Source organism: Drosophila subpulchrella, chromosome 2R (assembly GCF_014743375.2).
Source record: "Drosophila subpulchrella strain 33 F10 #4 breed RU33 chromosome 2R, RU_Dsub_v1.1 Primary Assembly, whole genome shotgun sequence".
NCBI lineage: Eukaryota > Metazoa > Arthropoda > Insecta > Diptera > Drosophilidae > Drosophila > Drosophila subpulchrella.
The window spans coordinates 21,045,699-21,063,642 of NC_050611.1; the positions used below are offsets into that span (position 1 = coordinate 21,045,699).

General features: G+C 47.7%; 5 protein-coding genes across 7 annotated transcripts; 4 read left to right on the top strand and 1 right to left on the bottom strand.

The window, feature by feature from the left end:
• The first annotated feature begins 40 nt into the window (after positions 1-40).
• LOC119551401 (SET domain-containing protein SmydA-8) lies at positions 41-1,939 on the top strand. 2 transcript variants are annotated; one of them, XM_037860736.1, is made up of 4 exons: positions 41-181; positions 246-317; positions 375-1,638; positions 1,705-1,939. In XM_037860736.1, the coding sequence occupies exons 2-4, from the start codon at positions 265-267 to the stop codon at positions 1,852-1,854; spliced, it is 1,467 nt and encodes a 488-aa protein (XP_037716664.1). In that variant the 5' UTR covers positions 41-181; positions 246-264; the 3' UTR covers positions 1,855-1,939. The 2 variants fall into 2 exon arrangements, with proteins under 2 accessions (XP_037716664.1, XP_037716665.1); XM_037860737.1 differs by having other exon boundaries at positions 47-181; positions 234-317.
• A 170-nt stretch (positions 1,940-2,109) lies between these two features.
• On the top strand, positions 2,110-3,926 carry LOC119551400 (SET domain-containing protein SmydA-8). Its single transcript, XM_037860735.1, has 4 exons — positions 2,110-2,216; positions 2,285-2,413; positions 2,472-3,600; positions 3,656-3,926. The coding sequence occupies exons 1-4, from the start codon at positions 2,152-2,154 to the stop codon at positions 3,827-3,829; spliced, it is 1,497 nt and encodes a 498-aa protein (XP_037716663.1). The 5' UTR covers positions 2,110-2,151; the 3' UTR covers positions 3,830-3,926.
• Positions 3,927-4,860: 934 nt separating this feature from the next.
• On the top strand, positions 4,861-9,901 carry LOC119552100 (uncharacterized protein KIAA0930 homolog). Of its 2 annotated transcripts, XM_037861883.1 has the most exons (7): positions 4,861-5,455; positions 6,143-6,309; positions 6,370-6,792; positions 6,857-7,304; positions 7,953-9,260; positions 9,370-9,519; positions 9,578-9,901. In XM_037861883.1, exons 1-7 carry the CDS (start codon positions 5,338-5,340, stop codon positions 9,616-9,618), a joined length of 2,655 nt encoding a protein of 884 aa, XP_037717811.1. In that variant the 5' UTR covers positions 4,861-5,337; the 3' UTR covers positions 9,619-9,901. The 2 variants fall into 2 exon arrangements, with proteins under 2 accessions (XP_037717811.1, XP_037717812.1); XM_037861884.1 differs by lacking the exon at positions 7,953-9,260 and having other exon boundaries at positions 4,866-5,455.
• A 176-nt stretch (positions 9,902-10,077) lies between these two features.
• LOC119552101 (spondin-1) lies at positions 10,078-16,194 on the top strand. The gene is made up of 5 exons (XM_037861885.1): positions 10,078-10,360; positions 13,462-13,856; positions 13,918-14,379; positions 14,440-14,665; positions 15,064-16,194. The coding sequence occupies exons 1-5, from the start codon at positions 10,174-10,176 to the stop codon at positions 16,089-16,091; spliced, it is 2,298 nt and encodes a 765-aa protein (XP_037717813.1). The 5' UTR covers positions 10,078-10,173; the 3' UTR covers positions 16,092-16,194.
• On the bottom strand, positions 10,525-12,956 carry LOC119552102 (protein teflon). Its single transcript, XM_037861887.1, has 3 exons — positions 12,503-12,956; positions 11,355-12,439; positions 10,525-11,296 (listed from the first exon to the last, which is right to left on the bottom strand). Exons 1-3 carry the CDS (start codon positions 12,867-12,869, stop codon positions 10,775-10,777), a joined length of 1,974 nt encoding a protein of 657 aa, XP_037717815.1. The 5' UTR covers positions 12,870-12,956; the 3' UTR covers positions 10,525-10,774.
• Positions 16,195-17,944: the final 1,750 nt, after the last annotated feature.

The following is a 17,944-nucleotide window of genomic DNA, read 5'->3' on the forward strand; positions in this document are numbered from 1 at the left end:
AGTCCGGCATCGCCTCCTCCAAACGACTGAGGCTATAAATAAAGCAGCATCTCGTTCGAGCTACGCACGCAATTAGCGAAAGTACTTAGCAAAACGACAGGGCTCCTGAAAAAGAGGGAAATTCCTCTTCCTCGACCAGCAACACCGCAGAGTATATTTATAATTGCTCAGTGCGTTTTAGGTGAGTAAAAGAACCACAAGCCGTTGGCCAAATCCAATCACTAACTGAATAGTTTTCTCGCCAGGCAACAACACACGTAATCGATGCAAGAATTTGGCGAAAATATTCAGCAGGTTCACAACGAGAAGTTGGGCAGGTGAGTTGAGCTTAGCTTAATAAAATATAGAAATTAATAATAATTATTATTTCGCAGGCACTTGGTGGCAGGCATAAACATCGAACCGGGAGACACGGTTTTGGAGGAGCGGCCCCTGCTGGTGGCTCCCCACTGGGAATGTCACCAGCTAAAGTGCGCCCAATGCCTCCAGGAATCCTATGTGATGTGCCGGAGGTGCCAGGTGTTTCCCCTGTGCATGGACTGCAGCCAGCATGACGAGTTCGAATGCCAGTTCTTCGCCAGCGGAGCGGGGAAAGCCATCTGCAAGGACATTCTAGTGAAGAACTATGGCATATGTGGACTGCTGAAGCTGCTCCTTCTGGTGGAGAATCCTGATACGAGGGCGGATTGCCAAATGCTCTTGGATGTACCTGTAAATCTGGCTGATTACCGCGACGGAGAAGGAATGTGGCAAGAGCACGAGGAGCTAGTGGTGCGTCCATTGATGGAGAGTGGCCTACTGGATGTTCTACCCGCTCAGCAGTTGACTGCGGATGGGCTGCACGCCCACTGCATCCGCATCGACAGCAATTCATTTGAGGTGACCGCCAGGGATGGTGATACCTTGAAGGGAGTTTTCGTTTGTGGAGCTGGATTACCACACCACTGCGTTCCCAACACGGTGGTGGCTCTGGATGAGCAGTTCAACATGAAGCTGTATGCGGCTGTACCCCTACAGCCGGGTGATATTATATACAACTCGTACACGAATCCCCTAATGGGCACCAGCCAGAGACAGCACCAACTGCGACTGACCCGGAGATTGGAGTGCACCTGCTCGCGCTGTCTGGATCCCACTGAGATGGGCACCCACATGAGCAGCATGAAGTGCAGAGAGTGCGGCGGATTTTCGGTTTGTGAGATAGATCCCAATGGAAGACTGGGTGATTGGCGCTGCCCGGATTGTAATGCCCTTCTAACCGCCGCTGAGGTCCACGAACTGCAGGCCGAAGTGGGATCAGCATTGGTCGAGGCCAGGGGTGAGCTGCAGGTCTACGAAGCCCTGCTGACCCAGTATGGGCCCCTGCTCCATCCCAACCACTTCATGCTGCTCGACATCAAGCAGAACATTGCCAGTATTTTGCGGGCTGCGGCATTGATGAACTCCATGGAGCAGCCGTGCAAGAAGCTCCTAGCCCGTCGGGTGGAACTCTGCTCCGATCTGCTGCCCGTCTGCCGGGCTGTGGTCCCGGGCCTCTCCAAGCTGTATGCCATCGGTCTGTTTGAGTATCTGCTGGCGCTGGTGGAGCTCGTGGAACTGCAGTTTGCGGAGAGTGATCTGGACAAAAAGGAATATGTGGTGAGTAAAATGGTTCGTTTTAGATTTGTAAAAGGATTTTTTTAATTAAATGGATTTATTTTAAAGGCTCATTTGAGGACCGCCAGTATGGTGGCCAAGGAGGCCATGGACCTACTTCGCTTCGAGCCGGAAAACTCAGCGGAAGGGTATCTTTCGGACCGGATTTCCATGGAGCTGGAGCGTATTGAGTCCGATCTGAAGAAGTACGGCCGATAGGAAAGCAGCTTGTTTTACAATGAGTCTTGTATGCGATCCACAGCTGCGTGGATTTTTAAATTTAAAATAAATTAGATTAGTCGAATGGAAGCAGTGTTCTCCCTTCCTTCAGTCGTGGCCACTCTTACAATGTGTGTACGTGTACTGGCGACACGGTTCAACGTTTGGCGGCTGGGTGGGGGAATCATTGACCAAGAAATAAATAAAGAATTGTCGTTCAATTAAAAATAAGTTGCAGCATGGCGCTGGTTGTGTTGTCAGTATGCCAAAGGTAGCCGAAGGGAACGCGATCAGAGAATGGCTGCAGTAACGGATGATTTTGTGAACAAGTGCGAGATAAAGCAGAATGACACGCTGGGCAGGTGGGTTCTACTAGATAGTGGGTACCCCACTATAACCCATTTAATATGTAATCCCTATTTCCCTAAAGGTTTGTGGTTGCCCGGTGCAATCTTCGAGCTGGCGAGACCCTGCTGCTGGAGAGTCCCATCGTGGTGTTGCCCCAAATGGGCGATCGTCGCTGCTCCAAGTGCTTCAAGCTCACCGAGAGCTTTTGCAGGTGGGTGGACTCCATAGAAGATCCTAGTCCAGCTCTGAATCTTATGTAAGCTCCTTAGAAAGTGCCGTCTTTTGGCCTTGTGCGAGGATTGCGAGGATCATGACGTGCGCAATTGCCAGAGGCTTTCTGAGCTGGAGCTTTCGGAGGACCAACTGGCGGTTCTCCAGGGAAAGGAGCACACCGAAGTCCAGGCAGCCCTTAAGTGTCTGCTTCTGAGGGAGCACCAAGAAACCCAACCCTTGTACGAGGAGATGACCCAAATGGAAGCCCATCTGGCGGCTAGAAAGGGCACCGACATTTGGAAAACGTACCAGGAGCATGCCTTTGCTCCTTTGGAGAATGGCGGAGTGCTGAAACAACTGCGTGGCGGTGCGGACGAGGAGCTGGTGCAGGGCCTACTGGGTATCCTGGACATCAATGCCTTTGAGATAAGGGCTCCAGAACCGGGAGGCTCCATACGAGGATTGTACCGGAGGGCGGCACTTTTTTCCCACAGCTGCATGCCCAACTTGCAGACCGCCATCGACGACGAGCGGCGGATTAAGGTCTTCTCCAATCGGTTCATTGCCGCCGGGGAGATCCTCTACAACTGCTACACCAACGTGCTCCTGGGCACAGAGGAGCGTCGACAAATCCTCAGGGAGGGCAAGTGCTTCGACTGCACCTGTCCGCGTTGCCAGGATCCCACCGAACTGGGCACCCACATGAGCAGTTTCATCTGCAGCCACTGCTCCTGCCGGGGGGGCTACATAGTCCGTCAGAGGGAGACGGGAACCTGGCAGTGCCTCCTCAATCCGGAGCACTCGCTGAAACAGGAGTTTGTATCGAACATGCTGGAGCGGGCTAAGGAGGAAATATTCCATGCCAGGGATGATATATACAGGCTGGAGCTTCTGTTGGCCAAATTGACCCGCCTTCTGCATGGGAATCATTTCCTAATGCTGGACATAAAACAAAACATTGCCTCTATCCTTCGGCAGATCCTTCAGAACATAACGCACCGGCCAAATAAGAAGGTCTACGAGAGGAAGATCCGTTTGTGCCAGGAGATACTACTCGTGCTCAAGGTGATAGCTCCTGGCGTCTCCAGACTAAAGTCTATCGCTCTCTATGAACTGGCCAACACGCAGGCGGAACTGGCCAGAAAACTGTTCAGCGAGCAGGAACAGAGTTCCAGGGATCTAGTGGTGGAAAAAGTCAAAATTATCCTTAAGGAGCATCTCTATATATTTTTGTTTTCAGGTGGAACTGGAACAAGTTGAGGTCATGCTAAGGGAATCGCTGCGAATGCTTTTATTTGAGCCCTTGGCCACTCCAGAAGGTCAGCTTTCGCGCACCATGCTCCGCGAGTTGAAGGAGCTGCAGGATGATATAAAAACTGTTCGAAAATCGAATGACGATGTGGGTAATCAGTAAAAGTACTCGCTTGGGCAGTTGAAAATTCTTTTTGAATTAAGTAATGGTTATCGTTTCTTATATGGAAGCAACATGATTTAAATTGCCTTATTAAAAATAAAAAGAGAAAAGAATTTGGATTAATTTCTGAACCAGTCCACAAAAATAAATCATTTTATTTGGCTTTATTAAAGATAACAACTTTTTTATTTATTTATGATATTTGTTATAGTAAATTTAAATTCGATAACCGCTGGTAAGCTTCTATCGTAAGCTTAGTGTTATCGATTAAGTTCATTGTTTGGCAACACTACCAAACCGTTTTCCGTTAATTTAAAACTTTTTCTTATATATTTTGATGCTGATAATGAGCAGAAAGTATCTTTATGGTATATATATTAGTGTACTTCGTAGAATTTTTTTTATGTTGCTTTATAATACTCTCCTAAAAATTAGACATCAAAGTTGACCCTGCCTCAGATTCTCCATTATTTCTGCATGCGATATCGATCGATCCTATTTTATTATGGATCCTTTTGCAGGATTTTGAAAAATCTTGTCTACCTTGAATTTTTTACGGTGCTTGCTCTGATTTTTAGTGCTTTAGTGAGTGATAATACTTTTTGAGTGAACGGTGGAACCTTAATGAACATTAGCTTCCGGGGGCCCGACGATGTCTTCAAGCAGGGCCTCATACATTTAAACTCGATGGAATTCAGGAAAAGGAAGCTGGAGTCATTGAAGGCCCCATCAGGTATCCTTGATATGGACACGCGTTTAAATTTACCGGTCCGGCCCGGTCCCGTTTATCGATATCGACAACCCAGCCCTGTAAATGGAACTTGTGAGCAGTTCATTGTTGCTCCAGTACCGAGATTTCCACAGCTATTTAATTGTTAACATGTATGTGCGCATCTTGCATCTCCCTTTTTTACTGACACTTACGCTGAGGCTGTCTCCCTTTTTCACTGACACTTACGTTGCCCTTACGTTATGCCGACACTTACGTTTCAGCTATTACGTTACAGCTATTTAGTTGTTAGCGGTATTAAAAAACAAAAGCTTAAGAACTAGACAAAAGAGTTGTGATTACAGTATATTTGGCAAATAAGTTTAAATAGCACAAAGAGACTGTGAGGTGATGGGAACAGCTGATGCCTGATAATACAGATGGGGGATACTCCGCGGACAAGGGAGAAAACAACCCCCAAGAGGAGAAGGAAAAGCGAGGGTGTTCGCGAGTTGCTGCTCAGTTGCGATTTTCATGTGCCGAGGAGATAAGCTGCTCCTCTCCGCCGACTACATTTTCCAATTGCAAAAAATAGAGAAAAAAACAACCGCGGAGCAACAACAAATGCTGGAAAATATACAGCTCTAGCCGCGCCCCCCACGCTGCCGCCCACCACCACCCCCCGCAAACGCCGTGATGTCTTGGAGGTTGTGAAATAGTGGCACCATCACCACCTCTCACCATTCCGCAGCGACATTCGTCATCCGGAAGCGCGGAACCGTGGAAATCCCCCTTTAGGATGGCCCTCGCCAGCGCCGCTGCCGCCCTGCTGAAGGGATCCCAGACGCCGCTGCAGCAGCTCCTGGAGGACATCAACTTCCAGCGAACCAAGGAGATGCGTCAGCTGCTCAAGGACGGTGGGTATCGCCCTAATCCGGCCTCCGGAGCACCCGATTTTCCTCCGAATTGCAGGGAAAATTTGTCTACATTTGCACTTTATCGATTTGTCGCACGGGGCAACCCCCAAGGATGTGTGTGTGCCCTGGTGCGCCTGTGTGCGTGCCCTTTCCGCCCCACATTTGGCCAACCTCTTTGTTTTCCTTTACATAAGCGGCTTTTACTTTTATCGGGCCCAAAGGCAGGATGGGAAAACCGCAAACAGCTGTTCCACCTGTCGGTCAACATCAGCATCCCCAGGTTTCAAGGGTGCTCACCATCCTTGGAGGAAAAAGAAGAAAATGGATTGAGCTAGAGATAGAAACCTATTTCGAAATTTTATAATGTTATGATTCATGGTAGAATATTAATTTAAAGATAATTCTCTCTATCTATGTTTATATTTTGACGTCCCATCATCTCCAAAAGTTTGGAACCCAATCCTTTGTAAATCGATTGGCATCGATTATAAGTACTTACATATGAACTTTCTTGAAATATAATGACCTGAATATTTTAATAATAGAACAGCAGATCTTCTCTTGGAGTAAAAGTTCTATAACTACCAATACTTATTCCTTCTAGTTGCTGTTATACCAAAACTACAAAATAAGCTCAGTCATTTTGGATACATAATAACAAACCACCTTGTTTCCTCCCCTTTTTAGATGGCGGCTTCGTGGTCCTTCAGGGCACCACCTACTGGACGGACCTGTTCGTGCGGCACTTCCTCTTCCAGACAGAGCCCGAGCACAGCATCGACTCGGATGACTTGCTCTTCTTTGTGCGCAAGAAGCACGTAAAGAGCTCCTCGCGCCACATGCCAAAATTTGAGGTGAGCCTCTGGTTCAACCGCACTTACCTATTAATCTATAGCAACGTATTCCCAAAACAGACTGAGGTGGAGGTATTCCGCAAGGACTCGCGCAAACTGCCCATCGGCGATCCCGATGTGGACTGGGAGGAGACTGTGTATCTCAACATGGTCATCCACCAGTTCGATTACACACTTACCCTGGCCATTTGTACCAGGACCTCGCCCAAGGAGCTTCAGGTGCTGAGGAGGCATTCGCAGAGGGTGTACGCAAGTCCCAGTCGTCGCAAGATGGACACGAAAGGCGAGGGCGAGGAGATCACGTACCCGCACATCTGCTTCATGGTGGACAACTTTGACGAGGTGTTCAGCGACATCCTGGTGCGCGACGGGGAGATGGTGTGCGTGGAGCTGGTGGCCAATGACAAGGACGGAGCGGTCCAGGGGGTGATCTTCTTGGGATCCATACGGTACGATGCCTTGAAGAAGGTCTACGATGCCAGGGTAAGTGGAAATCTCACCCAGAGTCAACCTTTTCTTATATAACTCTGTTAACTTTGGTCCCTAGCAATCCAGTCTGAGTTCCAAGGTGGCGCAGCGCATGTCCTTTGGCCTCTTCAGCAGTGGAGCTGGCGTCCAAACGCGCTGTGAGTTCGTCCGGATGAAGGGACCACAGGGAAAGGGCCACGCCGAGATGGCGGTGACCAAGCCAAAGGGTTCCGGAGTGGAGACTCCCACCAGCGAGCCGGGATTCTGCGCCACCGACATGTGGGACGAGTGGGAGGAGGAGAACGACGACTACTGCACTTACCGACACCAGCGACGTCTCAGCGATCCGAGTGCCAATCTCAACAACTTCTCCCGCTACGGCTGGCGCACCAAGGGCTCCAATAACCAGGACATGGTGGGCAGCGGCACCAGTCCCAATGTGGGAGCCAAGGCGCGTTCGGAGAACGAGGGTCTGGACTCGCTGGCCAGCGAGGTGTCCGAGATCGAGGCCGGCGATCTGCGCGATGGTCAGTGTGAACCACTAATTATTTATCATAGTTACCTCTTCATTTGAGCATCCTTTAGTTGCATGATATTTAGTATTCTACATTGCTTGCAGTTGTTACCGTAGTTAGTTCTGCTTTTTGCGCTTGCTCCTTTCATTTCCGTTCATATTCCTGATTTACTTCTCGTAATGTGTTGTGGTTCCATTGATTTTCCTTTTACAAAACTTCCTACTATCAAATTTATATATATACTTTCTATGTGCCCCTAAAAACGACTCCAGAGTATATATATAAAGAGAACACCAGACATTGCCGAGAAAGCAGGACAACTATTACACAAAGGACAACCAAAATTATATTTCGTTTGGCTTTTGTTTTGACACATGGAGGGAATCGTTCACCACATCCCATAGACCCATCCATCTTCCCAACTTCCCTTAGAAATTATAATTTACGTGGTGGTGGCTTGATTGTATATTCATTAGGCACCCATTTCCCTACCTCCCAGCAATCGATCCCCTAGCTTTTTGTGTTTCCCTATTCTGGTTATTATTTCCACTGCTTTCTGTTGCCAATTACCGATTAAGTTGCTTGGGCCGATCCTCGGTTGTACATGTGTGTCGATGTATATGCTTTTAAAACGCAAAACCGATCTATATCTACTTGTAGATCAGCAACGTCCTGCTTTCTCGGCCTCCGCGGCAAAACTGCACCCAAATCCGAACTGCGAGATAAACAAACTCGCGACTGGTGACCAAGAAAAGTTGCCCCAAGAATCTCCAAGTGAGAGTACTTCCACACCGGCTTCAGCTTCAGCTCCAGCGGCAGCTGCTGTTCCGGCTGTCACTCCGCCCCCACTGAGTGCCGCCGTGGAGGTGACCGTGTCCGGCGAAAACAACGGATCCTCCGGACAAAGCTCATCCACGGGATGCAACTGCTTTGGTGGCAAGAAGTGCAAGAAGCGCTGGGCGTCGGCCAAGAACACTGACACCCCGGAAATGTCCGAGGTCTACTGCCCCAGCTGCGAGGATCCGTCCAACGAGTCGCCCGCCTGCCTGGCCAAGATGCCCGACAAGCGGCCCACCCGTCCCAAGCCCAAGACCAGCATCCTGAGTGTGGAGAGCGAGCTGGTGGTTGGCAAAAGGAACAGTTTCCGGCTTCCGTCGGAGCACAAGCGCAAGCAGCAGGGCGGGAGCATCACCAGGAGCGCCTCCCTGAGCGCCGCTGACCGCAGGACCAGCCTTCCAGTGTCCACCAAGAAGATCATTCCCCCACGACTGCGCTCGAGCAAGGCCAAGGATCTCGAGAAGGACAAAGATAAAGAAAAGGATAAGAACAAGGAGAACGACAAGAAGTCGTCAAATCAGAAGGTCAACGGCTCAAGTACCAACTTTCTGGCCAAGATGTCGCCCAAGCGGCTTAAAGCGGGCAAGGACAAAGACAAGGACAAGGACAAATCGGGTGCAGCAGCCAAAAACAAAGCAGTCAATAATAATAACCCCAAGTCGGACACCTCCAAAACCGAGGAGTACGAGATCGCCGATGATGCCACCTCCCTGAATGGGAGTGAATCGGAAGGAGCTGGAGCCGCCAAAATGGCCATCCTGAGTGAGAGCGATAGCAAGCTGATGATCAGCGTTCGTGGACGTGAGGAGCTGCCGGTGGAATCACCCAAGACGCCACCGAACCGCTTAGAGAAGTGCGTCCGCATGCCTGTGGAGCCGGAGAACCATCCACTGCAACCGAACGCGAACAATGAGAACGAGGAGAGCGATGTATCCAAGGTGATTTCGCCCACGGAGCTGACGCCCATGCTGGATGTGGCCAATGGCAACCAGGAGGCGAGCAGTGCTACTCTGCCGAGGACAGCCAAGCAGGCTCATGTCAGCAAGATGCTGCATTTGGTGCCCAAGCGCAGAACTCCCGATGGCACAAACATCTACTACTGGTGTGATGTGCCCAAAAAGGCAATAAAAGGTTATATCTATGGCTCATTATGACGGTTCCTTGTTCTATAATGCATGTACTTAGTTTCTTGTACTTGTGATTTCCTTTTACTGATCCTGTGTGCCTTGTCTACTTTTAGAACTCGACGACGGCGCCTATAATCCCCTGTGGACCAGCCGGGGCTTCACGCAGTCCTTTCACTTCTGGAAGGAGAACAGGCGACAGCAGTCGACGCCGCTCAATGCATTCCTCACCTATGTGACACTGCCCTGGTGGAGCATTGCTAAGGGTAAACCACTTCATGGATTCCAAGTTACTATTCATACTCACCAAACTCTTCTTTGCAGACCTCTTGGATCACCGGGAAACGCCTATTCTGACCTTTTAGTATTAACTTAATTTGCAATTGTGATTTATGACCCTATGCTTTATTGTTCTCACATGTATTCCCTATTAACCGATCGAATGCCAACCGTGTGATCAGTCTCAGTTTGATTTATCAGTATATTTGCTTTGTTCTCGACCAACGTTGAGTTTCCTAGGGCGCATCCTCGCGGATCAAACTACTTGGTGAGCGCAGAGCCAACCTACAAATTTATGAACTACGAACTACGATAGTGAACACTGTTACCGATGATATGGAAATATATAATTGTAATATTATTTGTAAATTGTACGGCAACATTTATACCACGAAATATATACCAAATAGAAACTAATCAAGGAGCAAGTGGATTGAGAAAGTCAAGATCACCGCACGAGTGCTGTTTGTAATCAGAGTTCCCGAAGCATCCGGCATCGGGTCGCCGTACGACTTGAAGATAGCTCTATCGCCTCTCCGGCTCGATTAGTCTGTTTTTGAGCCTCGCCTGAAACGGTCGCGGCTGCAGTCCAGCCCACAAATCGAGTCAAGTGATAACGCGGGAAACAAAGCACTGGAGAGATGGGGCAATCGCTGCCGCTGCTCATCCGCCTCGTCGTCGTCGTCTGGCTGACAATTAGTACGGTCACCGCATGTCCCCGGGCGCCCACCCACTTGAACCACGGTCGACGCACACGCGGCGACAATGGATACAAATTAATTGTGGCCGATGGACCCAACGGATATGTGCCCGGCAAGACGTATAATTGTAAGTCGGGAAGGTGGCTGGCTGGTTTCGTAATCGGCGGGGTCACTTGAGAAACAAAAACAAGAGCCATCGAGGCGATAAGAGAATCCAGATCATGGGGTGTCCATCGGCTCAGTTCAACTCGCATTTTGATAATGCTATATGTGGGTAATATTCATGTTGTCTTAATAATGAAAGGAACTGAGTGGGGTGCTTTTTATTTGAAACTCAACTACAGAATAGACAGACTGGTTGTAAAATATAAAAATATAGTAGATTAACTTTTATAATTAAGATAACTTACAGTAAAAAACCCAGACTTTACCCATCAGTCAAGGTAAAGCAACTTTAAGATTTAAACTCTAAAGAAAACAGTATTCCCACTTTTTCAATGAGTATAACAATAACTTAGAAGCCTTTCTCCCCATTTGCTGCTTAGGCATGAAAGGTTCGCACATGCTTATCGTAGAATCCCTGGTGCTTGAAAGCTTTATGACATATTGGGCAACGGTACGGAGCGGGTTGGTGGGACATCGAATGCTTCTTGAAGACTTCTTCAAAGGTAAAGATGTCGTCGCAACTCTCGCAAAAGTATGCAAACTTAACAGGCAAATACTTGAATAAATTTAAAAGACGTTGATCGGTGGCCGTAATAGTTGAAGGTTTGACTGTATGAACATTAACCATATCTTTGTGCCAAACTAAGATCAGGTTAACAATGCGTTTAATATCGCTTTCGGACAGGTTGCACTTCATGGCAAAGTTCACTTCCGCAGTTAGTGCGGCAACCTTGGAAGCAATGAATTCATGTTTGACTGGCGGGTTTATATTTCTATAGTTCCAAATGGAGTCGTACTTTCTGTAGATTTTGCTAAACTGGGCAGCCTTTTCGCGCAAATTCACCAACTCGTCCAACGCTTTTGTGTCCTCAAAGCTGCTATCTATAATTGCTGGCAACTAAAAGGATTCAATTTATTAGAAGTAAGTGGGGCAATGTTTGCAATTATTTGCTCACCCCAACTTTTTTCAAAATTTCTGTTGAGGGAGTTGTCAAACGTGCAGTTTTTGTGGGACTGGTCTGCTCCTTTTTTAGTACATTCTTATTTCCCAACACAAGTGTTCTAAGTTTCGTATTATTCTTCTCATAAACAGAACATACAATATTGTCGGTAGATCGTCTTAGTAGGTTTTCCTGCTCCAATTTGGCACTGAACTTAAAAAACTTTTTAGTATTGGTTTTTAATGGATTTTTGGCAATGCTTGAATTCAGTTCGCGCCCTGTAAGACTTTGATTCGTGTCTTGGTTATTTTCTCCGAAAACTCTTTTCAGCGACGGTTTGTTAGTCTGCTGTGGGTTGGAAACCTTTTTGTCCAAGGCTGAAATGTTTGAACTGTTATCAATAGCATTTTCTGGTTTAATCAACGTCTTTGGAAGTTTATGAAGAGGCTGAAGGATTGAAATGTCTTTAATACGTTCGTTTGGTTTAATTAACGCCGTAGGAACTACATTAAGAGGTGGAATAACTTCGACATGTCGTATTTGTAAGGGGGATGATTTTCTCTTTCTAACCACTTGACTTTGGTTGGCAGATTTGGAGATTTCCAGCATTTTGTTCACCACACTTGAAGCAGAACAAACTTCAACTCCATCAACAGTTGAAATGGGCTTTGGTTTCATGTTCAGTGGTTTCTTCGCCACACAGTCTTCTGCCTTAGTTAAAGTAGACTTCCTTACACTGAAACTAGATGGGATTGGCACGGGTTTAAGAGGTGTTTGAAAGCTATGTGTGGGTATGTTGTCCTCCTGTAGAGGTTCAGTTATGGACAGACTGCATTTAGTACTTGGTGGTTTCATCTGAAGATTTGCAGGCAAGTCGCTTTTAATGGCTTGTAGTATGCGGCTCTTCACGACGCTCATGTGTTTCCTCGAATTCTTGGCTATAGCGTGACTTTTTAGTTCGCATATCTTCAGGGATTTTCCCCTAATTTCAGCCTTGCGAGGTCCTTTGAATCCCCGACCCTGAAGCTTTGGTTCCTTCTCCCTGAAGTCATTTTCATCTGGCAGAACCTTTCGTTGATCGGTTTTATATATTGGTTTAACTGTGGAACATTTTGGATTTAAAATGACACCTATATATAAAGGGAATGCATCTAGTTGCTTACGTTTTTCTTTGGTATCTTGTGAGTCATCCTGGTAATCCCTGGGGGCGACTGGCTCCTCCGATTCTGCCTGCACCCCGGAGTCCCCGCTGCTGCTGCTGTCTCCCGCCGACTGGGCATCCTCCTGGCCTTCCAGCTCATCGGACATCAGCTCCTCCACGCTGTACACGTTGTGCTCCTTGGTGAAGTGCAGCGCATCGGCGTGCGCCCACTGGAGGTGTCTCAGGAACTCCGGCAGCTGGGTGAAAATGTCCCGGCAGAAGTGGCAGTAAAGCGCGATCATATTATCGCAGGGCGAGACCACCACGTCGCCGCACTTCTTCAGGTCCACTTCCCCGCTGCCCGACAACATGTCCAGAAAGGACGACATTATTTAAAACAAAACTAATGGTAAAACAACGAATTAAAGAATTTTTGTTTGGTTTACGTTTAGCAATGTTTGATAGTGATGGGATGTTCGCAGGACCAAATACGATATATATCGGAATATCGGTGGCAGGATTCACGATTACCTTTCTAGGTGGAATTAAACTATTTTTAAAAAGAATTATCTACAAGTTTATTTGTGCTTCATTGGTAAATTTTGCATATTCTCTATAAGATAGTTGCTCTTTGAATGGTATGAAATTTGTGTCTGATTAAAGTATGTCTTTGGCAGGTAAAAATTTTGTGATTGGCATCGTCGATCAGATTTAATTTAATAGGAATCAGGATGCAGTTGTCATATGTGGATTCCGTTATTAATCTGTTGATCAGTTAAATATCTTTTGCTTTCCAATTCAGTCTTATATGCCACTCTAACTTGTTAATAATGTTTAATTCGCGCGAAATTGCGTGTTTTCTCAAAAATCGGCAGCGGGAGCGAGACGACTATAGTGTTGATTCTAGTGCTGGATCGATTACAAACGATTAGTGTTTTGTTATTATCGAAATTTAAATTCGACTTTTAAATATTTTTGCAGTGCTACTACTTGGATCCCGAACTCATACGAAAATCCAGCATTTCACCCACTTCACCATCGCTGCGGAGGCTCATACCGGAGCACGACGTCCCCAGGCGGCCAGTCCGAGGAGAGTGGGTCGCTTCCAGCTGTTTAGCGACTCCCTGACCCAGTTCAACGACCGATGTGTAAATACTGTTTCCGAGGCGGATGATCTGCCCAAAACGGAGGTGCAGGTGATGTGGGTGGCTCCGGAGGCGGGTTCCGGCTGTGTGTCCCTGTCTGCGATGGTCTACGAGGGTCCCAGGGCCTGGTTCGCGGACGATGGTAACCTATCCACCGTGATCTGTGAGCGAAAACCGGATGCAGTTGCTGCCCAAAAGGAATGCTGCGCCTGCGATGAGGCCAAGTATAGCGTAAGTCGGGGGAAGAGCTCATAAATCCCCGGGATTTCATGATTTCGTCTCCAATTTCCAGTTTGTTTTCGAGGGCATCTGGTCGAATGAAACCCATCCCAAGGACTATCCCTTTGCCATCTGGTTGACGCACTTTTCCGATGTGATTGGAGCCTCGCACGAGTCGAATTTCTCCTTCTGGGGTGAGAACCACATAGCCACCGCGGGATTCCGCTCCCTGGCGGAGTGGGGTTCCCCGACTGCCCTGGAAACAGAGCTGCGCGGAAATGGGCCCAAATTGCGCACCCTGATCAAGGCAGCCGGATTGTGGTACCCCCATGTCAACCAGAACACCTCCGCCAAGTTCCGTGTGGATCGCAAGCATCCCAAGGTATCGCTGGCGTCCATGTTTGGACCCTCCCCGGATTGGGTGGTGGGCATAAGTGGACTGGATCTCTGCACTGAGGATTGCAGCTGGAAGGAGTCACTGGACATTGATCTTTATCCCTGGGATGCAGGCACCGATAGTGGCATTTCCTACATGGTAACATTTAAATGAAATATTTATATACATTTCAAATATTTAATGGATCTTTTACGTCAGTCACCCAACTCGGAGACACAGCCGCCGGAGCGGATGTACCGCATCACCACCATGTATCCCGAGGATCCCAGGGCTCCCTTTTATAATCCCCAGAGCCACCAGATGACTCCCCTGGCCAAGTTGTACCTGCGACGTGAGAAGATTGTCTCCCGGAACTGCGATGATGAGTTCCTGCAGGCCCTCCAGTTGGAGGTGTCCGATGACGCCGAGGAGCAGGACACCAGAGGTGGGTTGGGATAACTTATAAAGTGTATCCCTGCATGAATCAACAGAGTGCGACACATTTAAAGTTTCGAATCATTTCCATTTACAGTATGACTAGAATGATTTTAAGAGTTTAACATAGTGTAAATCATAGTTTTCACTCTCCGAAGTGATAAGTTATTCTTAATTTAAGCTCAAAGCCCATTTGATTTATGTACTTTACTTTATAAATTTCTATATCCTGTTCTGAAGAATTCGCAGTTTTATGTCATGTACCATTCGCGTCTAAAGAATTCGCTCCCCAAACATAAATGCAACAGCGAATGTTCAGGGGAACATGGCCTAAAATTTAAGCGAATACAGTTTTTGTACTCTACAAAACATTCCCAAACTTATAATAAACTTTGTAATCCTTTCCAGCCGAATGCCGTGTGAGTGACTACTCCGCCTGGAGTCCCTGTTCCGTGAGCTGCGGCAAGGGAATACGCATGCGCAGCCGGCAGTACTTGTATCCCGCTGCAGCGGATAAGAGCAAGTGCGCCCGCCAACTGGTGTCCAAGGAGATGTGCGTGGCCTCCATACCCGAGTGTCCTAGTGGTGGTGGCTCATCCCAGCCCAGTGGTCGCGACGACGACGAGGGCGAGAACCTGGCCAACTCGCAGTCCCTGGTGGGCGACAATGGCGAGGGGGCCGGCATATGTAAGACCTCGCCCTGGAGCGTGTGGTCCGAGTGCTCGGCCAGCTGCGGCATTGGGATCACCATGCGGACGCGCACCTTCATCAACCACTTGGGACGCAAGCGATGCCCCCACATCACGGTGGTGGAGAAGAACAAGTGCATGCGGCCGGAGTGTAAGTTCGAGGAGGTGGAGCTGCCGGATCCGAACTGCCCCACCACCCAGTGGAGCGACTGGAGTCCCTGCACCTCGACCTGTGGCCGCGGAGTGACCATCCGCACCCGTGTGGTCCTGCTGGAGGACGGAGCCGATAAGGACAGCTGCACGCGACGCCTGGAGCTGCACCAGCAGAGGGAGTGCGTCAATCCCACGGACTGCCACATCAACGCGGAGCAGGCCAAGGTCATCTGCGTCCAGCCTCCAGATGTGGGTCCCTGCAGGGGCACCTACATGCGATATGCCTACGATCCGCAGAGCGAGCGCTGTAGCGCCTTCGCTTACGGAGGATGTCGTGGCAACCGGAACAACTTCCTCACGGAGAACGACTGCCTAAACACCTGCAATGCGGTCAGATTGGGGTATTCACCAAAAACTGAGCAACCCAAGGGGTGCGTTCTGTCCGATTGGTCCCCCTGGTCCTCCTGCAGTGTTAGTTGTGGAGTCGGGTCCTCCCAAAGCCATCGCCACGTGGTCAGCGAGCCCCAGAATGGCGGACAGCCGTGCTCCAAGCGTCTGACCAAGTCGCGTCCCTGCTCCATGCCGGCTTGCTAGGCAGGAATCGAATCCTTTTTATCCTCTGTTTCTCACTTCTTAAAAATGAAACTACTTCTGAAATTTTAAAGACATTTTTTAAAATAAAGTTTTTATCACAATAGGTTTTTATACCCGTTACTCGTAGAGTAAAAGGGTATACTAGATTCGTCGGAAAGTATGTAACAGGCAGAAGGAAGCGTTTCCGACCCCATAAGGTATATATATTCTTGATCAGGATCACTAGCCGAGTCGATCTAGCCATGTCCGTCTGTCCGTCTGTCCGTCTGTCCGTCTGTCTGTCCGTCCGGATGAACGCTGAGATCTTGGAAACTATAAGAGCTAGGCTATTGAGATTAGGCGTGCAGATTCCTGAGCTTCTTACGCAGCGCAAGTTTGTTTCAGCAGAGTGCCACGCCCACTCTAACGCCCACAAACCGCCCAAAACTGTGGCTCCTGCAGTTTTCATGCTAGAATAAAAATTTTAACTGAAATGTATTATTCTCATCAATACCTATCGATTGACCCAAAAAAAGTTTGCCACGCCCACTTTTACGCCCACAAACCGCCCACAAACTTCAAAAAATCGTAAATATGAACGCGGATATCTCGGAAAATATCAAAGATAAGTAAATGGGATTTCAGATTTAGATTCCGTAGGATTGAGCGCAGCGCAAATTTGTCACGCGAATATGCCACGCCCACTCTAACGCCCACAAACCGCCCAAGCCTGTGGCGCCCACAATTTCCATGCTAGATAAAAAATTTTAACTGAAATGTATTGGTCTTGTCAATACCTATCGATTGATTCAAAAAAAACTTTGCCACGCCCACAACGCTTAAATCTGTCTACCGCCGGTAGGTGGCGCATTTCAATCTCGCTTTGCTGCTTGCATATCTCCATTTTCCTTTGGTCCCTTTAGCTGAGTAACGGGTATCTCATAGTCGAGGTACTCGACTATAGCGTTCTTCCTTGTTTAACCACCAATTTTCAGGCACCAGGCGAAAATAAACTGTTACTTTGTGTATATCGTGACAAGCTCGTGATTCGTCCAAAGTTGTCCATCTCTAGTCTGCGTTTAGCTTTCAACTAACGGTCCTTTCTCATGTATATCGATTTCTATTGGTCAGTAGGGAAGGGGAAATATGGAAAGGGCCGCCATTTTGAAAAATAACGGTTCTACAAGTTAAGTATACGTAATAAGTATACGTAAATATCGCTTCCTACGTTTTCTCTATAGAAGCAAATTTATAATTGATAAGACAGCGTAAAACTGGTATTCCCCTTTATTGTTCCCGTATCGGTATAAATGCGACAAGTTAGCCAACTGTCACTTGCTATAATTTCTGTTTGCCTGGTGTCTGAGAGCCATAAATCCAACAATTTGACAGAAAATATGTTACGAATCCATTTATTTTATTAAAGTGAATAGCGATTTTTCAATTTCAAACACCAGGTGAGCAGGAAAATTCGTAGGTGGCCAACGATTAGTATTTAAGGCCTGTCTAGAGGTGTGCCACTTCAAAATATGTGGAGGCTTTGTTGGCGAACAAGCGATTGCCCATCTCTAGTCTGCTTAGACTAAACTAACGGTTGCCTTCTGCTACGGATTATGTTCCCATGGTGTCAAAGAGCAAGAATTTAGCCGTTAAACTCGCAAGTGCAGTTTAATTTCATACATTTTAAATTCCTAAAGCGCCTAGATGTAGGCATCAAATATGTTCATGTTTGTTTTTGCAAAAAATTGTCAAAAATTAAAGCTTGCTGTTTTCAATTCCAATCGATAGGGAATTTAAAAACGAGTTTAACGGTGTATGGCATTCCATCTTCTAATGTTATTTCGCGCAATGGTGGTCAAAATTCCTGGCTGAAA